Below are 12673 nucleotides of genomic sequence, written 5' to 3'. Positions count from 1 at the left end.
TGTACTAATTTTTCCTTCATGTCTAGTTTTCCTTTTTCTCCTAGATTCCTTGATTTCTCTTCTAAGTGCGTAAGTCACACTTGGAAGTACTGAACATGAGACTGAAAAGACAGGATTTCAATCACTTACAAAATGTAATAGCCTCAGTTTCCATTCATTTGACAAGTGAACCAATTCATTTGTGTTTATGTATGCCAGTCCCCAGCAAAGAGGCATTTAAATTGACTTTGTAAATTGACTTTGTTAGAACATTTTCCTTGTAAAATGCAGTTCAAAGCACAGCTCACATAACACACTAGTCAGTATTTTACCCAGTGCTGGGCCAGCTGGAGACCCAAATATGTGATGCAGCAGTACCTACAGCTACCATGTGTGTTCCTGTACACAAACACCTAAATAATAATTAAATTAATGCACTCTAAATCTCTTATATTTGAGGAATGGCTTGCTTACTACATAACTCCAACTTTTTACTCCCACTATGCTGGATTCTGTGTTTCCTGATAGTACATTTCAGAGTAGTCCAATACCACAAAGAGGAAGAACCCCAACAGAAGACGCAAGCTAGGAAACGCAGACTAGGTTTATGTAATATCCCAACACGATTTCCCACATTCCTGGAGCAAGCACCCTGTGATACCACTATTTCTAATTGTGTTAAGTACACAACAGACAAGGGATTTAGAGCTCACTCTTACAGGTAAGAAGAGATGGCCGAGCAGCATTCGTTGCTGCTAAGCCATGGCTGCCTACACAACATGCTTTTAGCCGAAGAACTTAAACTTGGCTGACACAGTGAAGCGACCACCTTTTGCACGACAGCTCCTCTGAGCTTCTGACATTGAACAACACTAAGCAGTTGACCAAGCAGCTGTTCCTCTCCTGATGCGACCACGAATCTTGGCACACGAACATCTCAGCAGCGCGTTCCCCAGTCTTGTCACGTAAAGGCTAAGAAGACACGAGACCACCACATACGTGTTTAAGTTTGGTGATATGACAATTTGAAAGAAGGCGGCATTCAAAGGAAGGGAGAACCAGGGCATTCATTCAGTTGGTCACTGACTTCTTGGAGTATTTTAGTACAAGAAACTGCTGCCAAAACCCATCCACATTACGAAACTCAGTTACACAGCACTTCTTAGTCATTTTAAATTAACGTGGCATAAAAAAACCACAGCGCACACAACCTGGCTTTAGCAGGAGAGTTCAGGGGACTTTGCGAACTACACCCGCTGCATACTCCTGAGAGGCAGAGCATGCAGTTCAAATGAACACTCACTGATCCGGTCCCAGGACTTCGCTATCACTTATCTTAGAGCACGGGATGTTTTCCATGTGGGACATACAAGGTGCTCTACCCTTTGCTATTTTTTTGCATGGTGTGCAGGATCTTCAAATGATCGATCAACTGATTTTTGCATAAACTACCACATATGTATTACTAAACTAAGGAGGGGCTTAAAACCCCTATACCCGCTAGCTAGGGAAGCATATAAGCCATGTGGCAATATAGACAGCAGCCATACACACCTAACAGTTAGAATTGCTGAATCCAAATGCCACCCATACAACGGAGAACAGCCAAAACCATCTGGGATCGATGACAAGCCTGTGGCAGTGGTGCCGCAGCTCCTCATACAGAAACCTGTCCTTTGACTGCAAGCTCTACTCTCCTGTACTACTCCCTCTGCTGGGAATCATCTCCAGGGGAAAAACAAAGACACAAAGAAACAAACAAAAACAACAAAAAAAAAAACAGAGAACCCAGAACTTGATGTGCAAATTTAAATCCAGCCATGACGGCTAATCAGCTTTGCATTTGTATGAATTTCTAGTTGGGGACTGAAACAATTCTTTGCTTTTTTGAGATTTCTGTGCTGGATTCATCCTTTATAGGTTAGCTCCCGTCATCAAAAGAATGATTATTTTTTCACTTTTATCTGGCAATAACTACACTGAGGAGCCCAAGCTTTTAAGAATGCCAGGCTGAGTGACAGACCGAAATCCTATAATAAGGAAACTCCTTACAGTGGAGAAAATAAATAGCTATACTTCACTGGTCAGTTTTCAGTGTCTGGACAAAAGGCACTTTTGTTGCATGTTTTCGTTTTTATTTCACAGAAACAAAGTTTATGTCATCATTTGCTTTGTGCTTCTGCCACTCTGCTTCCCATAACCTCAAATATCTTGACCTAGTTGGCAAGTTTCAGCTGTCCTTCATAGCAGGGGAGATCTCAAACACTGAATGCCTACGGATTACATGAAATAGCAACAGCTGGGTACAGAAGGTGCCAAGTTAAATACAACTGATGTAAACAAAGCCTGTAACAGGACATTACCTTCATACTGAGCATCAAATTAATCACACGAAAGAGTCAAGGGACCTGTTATAAACGCAAAGAAAGCTTTCATTAATTCTTACAGCCTTATTAGATAAAAGATAATCCAAACCAGGAGGCTGAAAGCCACAGAAAACCACAGTTCTGACATTAAGCAGCACCCATGTAAAAAATTTACCTCTAGCACAAACGGGACAACAGTCCTAAGAACGAGACAAAACAGCTTAGCTCTGATGCCTCGGCACAAAAAGGCAAAGCGCTGTGTATTTGGTTATCTTCCCGATGCTTTTCTCTTTCTCCCAGCACCAGTTTTTAATCATCTACAGGTGCTCTGAGCACAGGAGGGCTCAGCATCTCTCCCCCGGCTCAGCATGCTTTTTCAGCACCATGTCCCAGGAGGGACAGCCCCCGCACCCCGCTGCGCCCGCAGGCTCCCCAGCCCTGCCCCGCGCCCAGCCCGCCCAAGCCAGGCGCAGCGGAGGACCAGCTGGCTTCCCAGCCGTGCTGCTCTTCTGCCCTGCAGCTTCCCCAAGTTTCACTACCCTCGTATTAGAAGGTTTATACCTAGCCTACCTATGTATATATATACATATTTTTTATTTTTTGAAAGAAGCTTAAGCAGACGTGATTGTCCCCATAGCTCTAAAGCAAAGTAATCTTAAAATGGTTTCAGGCTCCTTTGCCAACAGGGGACACCCTCAAAATAGTCTTTAAAAGGAGATCCCTTATGCCTGGAGGCCAGCTTCCAACGCTTTCTCTACAGCAAAAGGCAACGCAACGGCAGACCCACCAACTGAAGCAGGTCTTGGTCTACACCGGGGCTCTAGGCTGCGTGGGGCCAAAGTCGGACCTTTAAAACCTAAGCTACCTGGAAGCCAACTAGAACAGTATTTGGCAAAAGGCAGCACGTTAAGAAAGTAATTTACATAGTATAGACAAGTCGTACTGGTGTTTCAGAACATGGAACTCGCAAGTACAGCACCTTCACTGGCATCGATAACCCAAGGAACCAAATTTGTTACTTGTAACTTTGCTCTTGAAGACAGCGACTGCAATCTCAGATGTTATACCCCTTTTTTATATCAGGCTGCAGAATTACGCTTCTTCAGAGGAATGTTTTTCAAGCATTGCAACAGCAATGCAAAAAAAAAGCAAAACCAGATGAATGGTCCAATACGCTACAACTCTGTTCATATAAATCACTCTAGTTTTCACCTTCTAAACTCATTTTTCAATCAGCAAAATTACTCATCTGTCTTCAGCACTGTTCCTTAAACCTCTCCGGGGCCCATCAGCAGCTGCTGATGTAGGATATGCCACACTCAGAACTTGTGATCCAAAGTCCACAATTCTCTTTTGACGCATGACTCACTTTATCTGAAATTTAGTGAAACCAGATTTAAAAAAATCTAATAAGCTTCCATGAAAAATAAATGAAAAGCGAAGTCCCTTCCATTTGAAATAGTCACTTAAGGTTTGCTGGGAGGTTTCATTCTTTTACCTCAGATGAGCACGGATCTTTTCTGTCCATTCATGTAGCATATGAAACAGTAAAACCGCTTCCTGGACAAACCAAATCCACGCAGTTGTATCTCTACATACAGTAGTAGGCAGGCATTCACAGCAAAGCCTGTCTACAAACACATGCTCACATGAATGTTAAATACAAACCAATTGCTAGAGTATGTTTAAATTATGTTTTATTTTTTTATTTAGTTACCAATAAACGTAAAAAAGTTAATTCGTTCAATCAGACTGACTTGGAATAAAAAGAGGAGGACAACACATTATCCAAAACAATACGTTTTCATCCATTTGCTATGCTTTACAGGATTCAGTTTGGTCCCAGGTCTCCAATACATTAACTGCACAACACTGCAACATCAGCCATTTTTTTTTAAGACTTAGACTATTCCAACGTTGGCCCTAACATTCATCTAAAAGGAAGGAAAAAGTCAGATTTTCCCAAGAGGAAGACAAGGAATCTTTCTCTGCTACAGCACAAAGAGCGTAACAGGCATTACTTGGCTTTTGTTAAAATTCCTGAGAACGATAACCTTTCAGTTCTGCTCAATCACTGAGCCTGCACACAACGCTTACTAATTATGTAAACATGACTGAGAAACTGCAAAAGCAAAGCCAATAGCAGATTTCCTGCTTTGTATATTAGGCAAAGCACAGAATTTCATTAATTTCACAAAATAAACCCATAATGAAGTGCTTCTGTTAAACAAATTTCCGTCTCTTTCACTGATCAGCCTCAAATCATAACCACACACACAGTGAGAAAAACCGCCCCCACGCGCTAGGCTGCGCCGGGCAGGTACACACACAGCTTGTGCCCAATTCTGCTCTAATGAGCGTGTAAAAGCATTTCCCTCCGATTTCACGTTCAGAGCTTTTTCTCCTTCAAATGAAGTGTTTTTTCTTACATTTCTGCGCCTAAGCCAAGAGGGGGGCTGCACACTCGGAAGCACGGTGAGCTCTACCAACAGCCGGTAGCGCGAGGATTTCATCGGGCAGAGGCGAGCCATCCTAACGCCGCCCGCGGCCAAGGGACGCGTGACCGCAGCCTTCGGGCCTCGTGGATGCTCTGGCTGGTCCAGCACACAGCAAGCAGTTTGTCCTCACCCAGATACTTCCTGGTTTACTCCCGAAAGCTGAAGTGAACTCGTTTCAGCTGCCGGCCCAGCACTAAGCTCTCGGCTCCGAGCCCTGCCCGGCCCCCAGCCGCTCACCCGACCTCCGTGCCCACATCGCTCCGCACGGAGCGACGCGGGGCAGCCGTCGGGCAGAACGGGGAGCAGGGAAGTTCCTAATAACAGCACTTGATAACATCACGGCAGGACGTTATACTCTGTGATCACGTGGGCAGCAGAAGCAATTAGTCAAAATTAAATATTCTTGTTGCTCTTCAGAGATCACAGGGCTGATGCAGACAGTGAAGGCATTCCAGCTTTGTAAGTGCTGGCTGCTCTACAACTGCAACGCTCGTTTCCAGCGGCCAGCCTGTTGTTTCAGGAAACTCAGCACTTAAGCAAAACATATCTGAATTAACTGGAGCTTAATGGGAAGCATTAAATAAAATATACTGAAAAATTCTGCAGTCCTCACGAAGTTGTAATGAGCACTGTTGCTTTTTCCGAGTTTTGCCATCTTGGGAAAGCATCCCCGAGTGTTGCCGTCTCACAGACGGGATGCCAAGCATCCCTTCCTTGCTCTACCAGTAGTGACAATGAAGCCTTCATGAAAATAGCCCTATGCATTATTACAAAGTTTACATTCAAACATCAAACTTTGCATTCATTCTGGTGCAGGTAATCCAAGATTTTCTTCCCGTTCCACTTATGCCATATGCCTGCTCTCAAACTCATGAATTAGCAACACGTTAAGCTCCTTCGATAAATAAGGTAGGAACTGGTATGCTAACGTAGTGAAGTGCTACAGTCCATCATACTGGCCAGTGCCGCACGAAAACAAATAGGTGTTTCTCATTTTCATATAGAGACGTTAATTCTGAAATGCACTTAAAAGCATTAACAAACAAACAAACAAAAATAAAAAGAAACAAGAAATAGGCCCTGCTGCTCCGTCACTACCCAGAGCAGTATGTGGATGAACAAACTCGTGACGACAGAGCCACAGAGGTAACTGGCTGCCTGACCCCTGTTTCCTGGGGGCCTTAAGGGGAACTTGAGTTGCAGGTGGCAGACAACGCTACCACTTACACCTACTCTGTGCCAGCCTAATAGCTAGCCCAAATGCTCAAAGACTCACTTCCCGTATCAGTCTGGTTCCCTTATAACCCTCAGGCAATTCTCCAAACCTTCTGAATCTTCTCTGCACTTTTGAGGAAAAAAAAAAAAAGAGAAATAACTCAATGTCAAGTGGAAAGGAAGAATGTCACTATCTTGCAAGCAAAGCAGAAATGCAAGACTAAATCAGAGACATAAATGAGCATGCAACTGAAATTCACTAATGCGGTGTTGTACGTTGACTTTCCACGATAACAACAAATAAAACTCTCTAGGTGAAAACTGGAACGCTGCTCTAAAAAGTTCAAACAAATGCATGCAAACATACAGCTGCAGTAAGCACTTCCAGTGCAGAAGCACATAAAACACCACAATACAATGGCTATACTCAGTCCCAAATTTGCCTTTTTTTTTTTTAGCAAGTTAAAGAACTCCTACATGAAATAACATCCAAAAAGTTTTGCAATTGCACTTAGTTGCACATTATCAAGCAATAACTAAGCCTGAAATTTCTAAAAACTAAACTGAATAACAAAAAGGATGTTAAATACCCCATCAGCAAAAAATGGCATTTCTTGCTTGACCCTCAAGAAGAGCCTAAGCCCATTTAACAAGTATTACTTTTTTTTTCTACCATGGCAAGTCTGGGGTTTTCCCTGCAGAGAACGTAAACATAGAATGTGGCCAGAAACAGAAGCTCTAAGTAATATTTTACATTTTGGATGTTTAACTTTTTTGTCTTTCTTTTACTGTGCCATTAAGTGTTTACAAGGATGATTAATGACTGCGGTTGCCAACTCCATTAATGAAAAGCATCTCTGCTCAAAACTGCAATCAGGTTTTTGGCAAGCACCGTACAAAGACAAGGTTACATCAACACCCTTCAGCCCCTGCACCTATTTGTGTCACTGAAATAGCACAACAGTGTGGGAAGCTCCCAATTCCTAGATAATCTGACCGTTCTACACGAAGCAGCAGGATGAATTTCCTGCAGACAACATTTCTCGCTGCCTGAAGTGATTACCAGTTAATGAGCCGGTGACCTTTGCCTCCTCTGTTAGGGGACAGCTCGAGAGAAGAGTGACAGCGAGCGCCAGGCAAAGGCAGGCGCCCCGAAACCCCCCGGAGCACTGCTCCCGCCCCGCCCCGCGCCCCCTCCCGCAGCCCCGGCTCAAGGCGAGCGCCCTCGGAGGATTTCCCCTGGGGAGCACAGGACAGGGGAGCCCAGAGGTGTCACCGCCGGCTGGGAGCACAGGACAGGGGAGCCCAGAGGTGCCACCGCTCCTCCCAGCCAACTGCAGCAAGCGCCACACTGGGGAAAGCCCTTGCTCCACCAGCCCCCTGGAACCAGAGCCAGCTGTATTACACAAATACTGAAACGGGTCAGAACGAATGGCAACTAAAACCCAAGAGCAGGGCACCCTCACAAACACAGCTCTGCAGAATTTTCTGGCAATTAACTAACTTGCCCTAATGTGAGAAACCATATGAAAATCCCCTTTCTGTCTTCCCCAGAGCAAAACAAATAAAAGCGCACACACTTTCACAGGCATCTCAACAATGTAAATCTATAATTAAATGGCTTGGCTAGACTTACGATTTTGTGTCACTGGGAAAAAAAATTAAATTGGAAGGAACACTTCCTTCACTGTGAAATATAAAAACACCATAAACTTGATTTAAGAAGAGATGACATCTTGATATGGAAATATATTTCCATCAAACATTTTAGTTAAAACTGCATAATCTGACTGAAAGCAAACATCTCAGTAACATGTTCTAAGCATTTTTAAATGCTCCACTCCTTGCTGCTCACCACACTATTTTAGTAAATGTAAAGTCGACCACAACCTATCCAGTTCTCAAAGGATATTGCTTCTCCAGCCTAATTACCCAACCACAGCAACGTATGACCATTATCCTCAGTCTACGGATGAAAGTGATCAGAAAGAGTTATTTGCCTGTGTTCCCATGGTGATGCCCTGGTAGAGGAAAGAGCAAACCCCAGCTGCTCCTTGACCTCTGCACTGCGCGTTTGCAGCATCTCATCTGCAGACGACAAAATCCTCGGCAGAGCCCTACCGCCGGGTTAACGTGTACCACATACCCTCCAGACCGGCTCAGCCCGATGGCTGAAAACGCTTGCACTTCATTCTAAGGGCACACGACTGCGGATAAAAGCCACGCTTAGGTTTTCTTGAAATATTTCCATACAAAGCAGCAGAAAAAGCATTGCTGACAGGTGCCTCTGGGTGGGAGATGGGCGCAGCCCCGGCCGCATCCCCTCCCACGCCCCCAGCACCCTGCCCCACCTGGGGAAGCCCATGGCAGGACTGCCTTGTCCCAGCCCGAGCAAGGGAGGGCATCAACCTCGCGGCACCATGGCATCCGTAAGGTACTTGAGGCACTGCCTGCTGGAGTTCAACACAACGCTCTCAGACGCAGGCTTTAATTTTCAGGCAGTCCTGGGTGTAGCCAGGAGCTGGACGAGATGATCCTTGTGGCTCCCTCCCGCCCTGGGACAGTCTGGGATTCTACAGACCTGCCCGGTGGTGAGACTCCTTGCAAGCAGCACTGGTGGTTTTGAAACTAACACAAAGATTCTTTAAGTACCACTTTATAAAACATGCTTTTTCCTTCAATAAGTAATAACTTGTGCCTTCTCCAGCACATTCAGAACACCTGTGTAGTCAGATTAGAAATACATTCCCTTAGGAACCAACTCTGAAATGCAGTCCAGCATTATTATTCAATTATACCCTAAGAAAAATTCAAGTTTTGTAGCACCGAACAGATTTAAACTTCCAGGTGGGGGAGGGAACATACTCTCTAAGCTAAGTTACCCCTTCCCATATAAACAACCCAAGTTTTCCAGGAGTTTATCTAGGTGTAAGATTCTGCTTTTTTGCTCTGCCCTAACAAGGCCAAAAATCTCTGTCCACAATAAAAGCTCTCCCCTTCTAATAACGCAATAGGGAAATTGCGACCAACACACCACACACAGAAACAGTTCCTTGTCCCCACTGCGTGGTAACAACAGCGACGGATCTCAGAGGTAAGAGAGATGACTGCGACAAACCTGACATTCAGAAAAGCACTAGTGTTTTTTGTTTGTTGTTTAACATACCAGCTGATTATTTACCATTACTAGCAAACAATCCATCTAGAATTAAGGCATGAGACAAGCCCACAACTAGAATATGCTAGCAAGCACTATCAGAAACGTTACCTTTCCCCCCCTGTCCAGAATGCTGAACTCTCATCTGACTCACCTGACGCTTCCAGCCTTGCTACCCAGAAGGAATAATGGCAAGGGACCTTAGACAGTTTGGACTGTTCCTCAACTTTACCTAGGACCACCAGACACCTGAATTTTATGTAAGTTTCATTTCACATCAATGAACACATGTGTGATGTATGGACTAACAGGAGATAAGCAAACTAATGCATTTGGAGTAACTGGATTCCAGTATAAAATGTCTGATTCTCTGTGTCTTCTGTCCTTAACCGGACTGCTCAAAAATTAGGTTAGTTATTTCAGGGAATAATGCTGTGCAAGAAAGAACATGCACTGTTTTGGGTTTTTGTGGTTGTTTGGTGGTGGTGGTTTTTTGTTTTTTGTTTTTTTTTTTTTGGTTGGTTGGGGTTTTTTTGAAGTCTTTATACATTTTCAATAGCAAGGTAACATTGCTTAATACTACAAAAATATCAAATTTGAAACAATTTTGAAATGTGTCAATAAGACGATACAAAATTTGACTCAGACAAGTGACACACATGAGCAACAGACTCCTACTGTACCATTAGTCAGCTTCCACATTTGCCCTTAAGTCTAGTTTAAAGCTCTTTTTTAACATTTGATATGATTCTATTATTTAAACAACAGGTTTCAGAGCAACTGAATTTATATTCTGTAACTAACAGGGCACGTACTCAAAAAAAACAATACATAAGCATCAAGAAAATTTGTATGTTTAAGAGTAGCAGATTTAACTACCTCATTAGTGTTCCAGCGGTGCCTCTCCTTCGGTAAACTTGAACATTTTGGTAGACATTCAAGCAGCTTCTTCGGTAAAAAGATTTTTACATGACTGCCATTGCTGTTCCCATGATCATCTAGAAAGAGGAGAATACACATGATATATACAAAAGAGAAGAGGTGATTTCTGTTAGCAGATCCTAGTTACAACACAACTTGGAAATCTAGCAGTTCACTTGTCAAATAGCAGGTAATGTGCCATTGCAAATAAGAACACAGCCTTCTGCTGAAATTCCACCTTTATTTCAGAAATAAAAATACTGTTTAATTCTGTATGGTTGCGAAGGGAATAGCTGTGATGGATTTGTGCACAAGCACGTGTGTGTGTGCTTACCTGTGACTATTTTAGCTTATTATTTCCCTCCGTGAAACTTTTTTTTACAAGCAATAACAACAAAACATTATAGAAGCTGTGACCACAGCAGTATGACCTGCCAGGAAAGCCGTAAATGAAGTTCACACTAGACAGGATTTGCAAGTAAATAACCACGGAGCTCTTGTACCTGCTATAATTTTGTCAAGCTGCAGCAGAAATGCAACTGAAGGTCTATTAGTTCATTTAAAACTCTATAATGCACTGTACCCTGTTTGAAAACAAGTTACTTTTCTTTCCATGACAGCTCAGAAAGTGAATGTAGTTCCTCAATACGAGTGAGGCAGAAAGATGGAAATCTTCCTGCCTCACTACACTCAGGCATCTCAATAGCAGAAATACTGAAGAATACAAAATCATTCTTTTTTGGTGCTAAAGATAGACGGAAGGTGCACTGATGTCCCTTAAAAATAAAGAGACCCCCAAAAAACCCAAAGCCCCAACAACAGCCTGGCAGAAGTCCCAGAAGCACCAACATCATTATGTTTCTTTACCATACTTCAAGCAGCACCTGGAGAATCAGGACATACATAAACGAGGTGTGTTTATGAACTAAATCAGTCCCTGCTGAAAAGGGAAACACAACAGCAGGACAAGACATCCAAGCTGTACAAGCTACTACACAAAGGTTTTATCAGTTCTTCTAAAGCCTCCCTCGCTTTCCTCTGCTATTCTCACGCTTCTTGCGCACCACTGCCCAGAACCTCTTACACACAGACTTCCTCGGCCAGATTTCACCCTACAAAATTAACTCATAGTAATTTCACATTTGGAATATTAACTTTTTCCTTTAACACCTCATCATTTCATGCCATTGAGCAGATGCCAGTTTCATGATAAAACTCCTGTGTAATTACGTACAACATTGAAATTTGCTGTGACCTGTAGCAAACAAAAGCGAATCTGTGCTGCAATCACGTTAGAAAGCAGACTAAGAACACAAACCAGTCGCTAAACATCCCTAGTATTTTTAAAGCTTGATTATAGTCCTGGATGTGTCGAGTTCAACAATATACATGCTGTTAAATCAACTACTCGTGCAAGCACAGCAGATGAGTTTACAAGATAAGCAGCGATGTGCAGGATAAACGCGAGCTGTTCTGTAATTTAAGAGCAAGCACGTTCGGTGAGCTGGTGGGAACTTCGCTGTGCCGCTGCGTTAGCCCAGCCGCACGGGGATGGCCGGCGGCACGCGGGAGGGTCAGGCAGCACCGGGCACGCCGTCTCACGGCGCCACGGCACCAGGCGAGGCCGTGGGCAGACACCGAGGGCCGGCAGGGCCGTGCCTGAGCAGAGCAGCGGCTGGACAGGAGCCGACCACGGCTCCACCACAGCACGCTTCCTCTGCCGGCTCCTCGCAGCCCTGCCTCCGGTGTCACGCACATCACTCAACAGGGCTTTGCGGCCGTGACTTTCTCCCGATGTCCTGCGCACGTGCCTGTCACGCCATCGCGTCCCGCTGCCCGCCAAGGGTCCACGCACCTGGCGACCCGTGGGGCTACGAGCACACCAGCTCACGTGGGGCCAAGAACAGAAGCTGGCGGGGCCCCACCAGCACGGCGATCCCCCAGCAGGTCGCACTTGTATCCAGGTCTGCCATCCAGTTTAGCTGGTACCTGCTTAACATTCCCTATATTAATTTCATATCGTTTTCATTTCTCATTCAAAATATTGCATTGCACTACATTCAATTCATTAAGAAGGCAAAGTATTTTACATCACACGTTATTGCTTTTATCAGTCAAACGACACCCCCAGTTGCATCTCATCAGCTTATTTTCCACAGGCACATTTTAATTGTCATTAACTGCGTAACTTCCCCTTACCTCCATATCAGGCAAGTCCTACATCATTCGTTCATTCTGCAAGGCTGGCAGACCTACAATTATTCAGCTCATTTTACTTTCTCCCACTGTCATCAGTTATCGGCATTAATAATCCAGAAAGTGCCTATGGATAGATCCCTTAAAAAGGTTTTGATGTAAGTTACCAGAACTTGCTAACTTTAAACCTTCCAACTCACATCGTTAGTAGCCCGTACCTTTGTATTACTACAGCAATGGAAGGTACTTTTCATCACCCTGTACTGTGACTGTATCTTGCGTACACTCCCCCTTTCTGCATTTAATAATGACATTTCAAAAAAAAAAAGGCCCAACACTGA

At 44.0% G+C, this 12673-nt stretch overlaps 1 protein-coding gene across 7 annotated transcripts in view; it reads right to left on the bottom strand.

Annotated features, from left to right (window-relative positions):
- CAMTA1 (calmodulin binding transcription activator 1) overlaps positions 1 to 12673 on the bottom strand; it is a 376339-nt gene that overhangs the window by 335533 nt on the left and 28133 nt on the right. For all 7 annotated transcript variants that reach the window (XM_066982026.1, XM_066982030.1, XM_066982029.1 and 4 more), the window contains one exon: positions 10095 to 10213. In XM_066982026.1, coding sequence (XP_066838127.1) covers positions 10095 to 10213 — 119 coding nt within the window. The remainder of the gene's footprint in view (positions 1 to 10094; positions 10214 to 12673) is intronic.

The sequence above is a fragment of the Anser cygnoides genome, chromosome 23, assembly GCF_040182565.1.
Source record: "Anser cygnoides isolate HZ-2024a breed goose chromosome 23, Taihu_goose_T2T_genome, whole genome shotgun sequence".
Lineage (NCBI taxonomy): Eukaryota > Metazoa > Chordata > Aves > Anseriformes > Anatidae > Anser > Anser cygnoides.
Note: the sequence above shows the minus strand (reverse complement) of the source record. Positions and strands in the feature narration are given on the sequence as shown.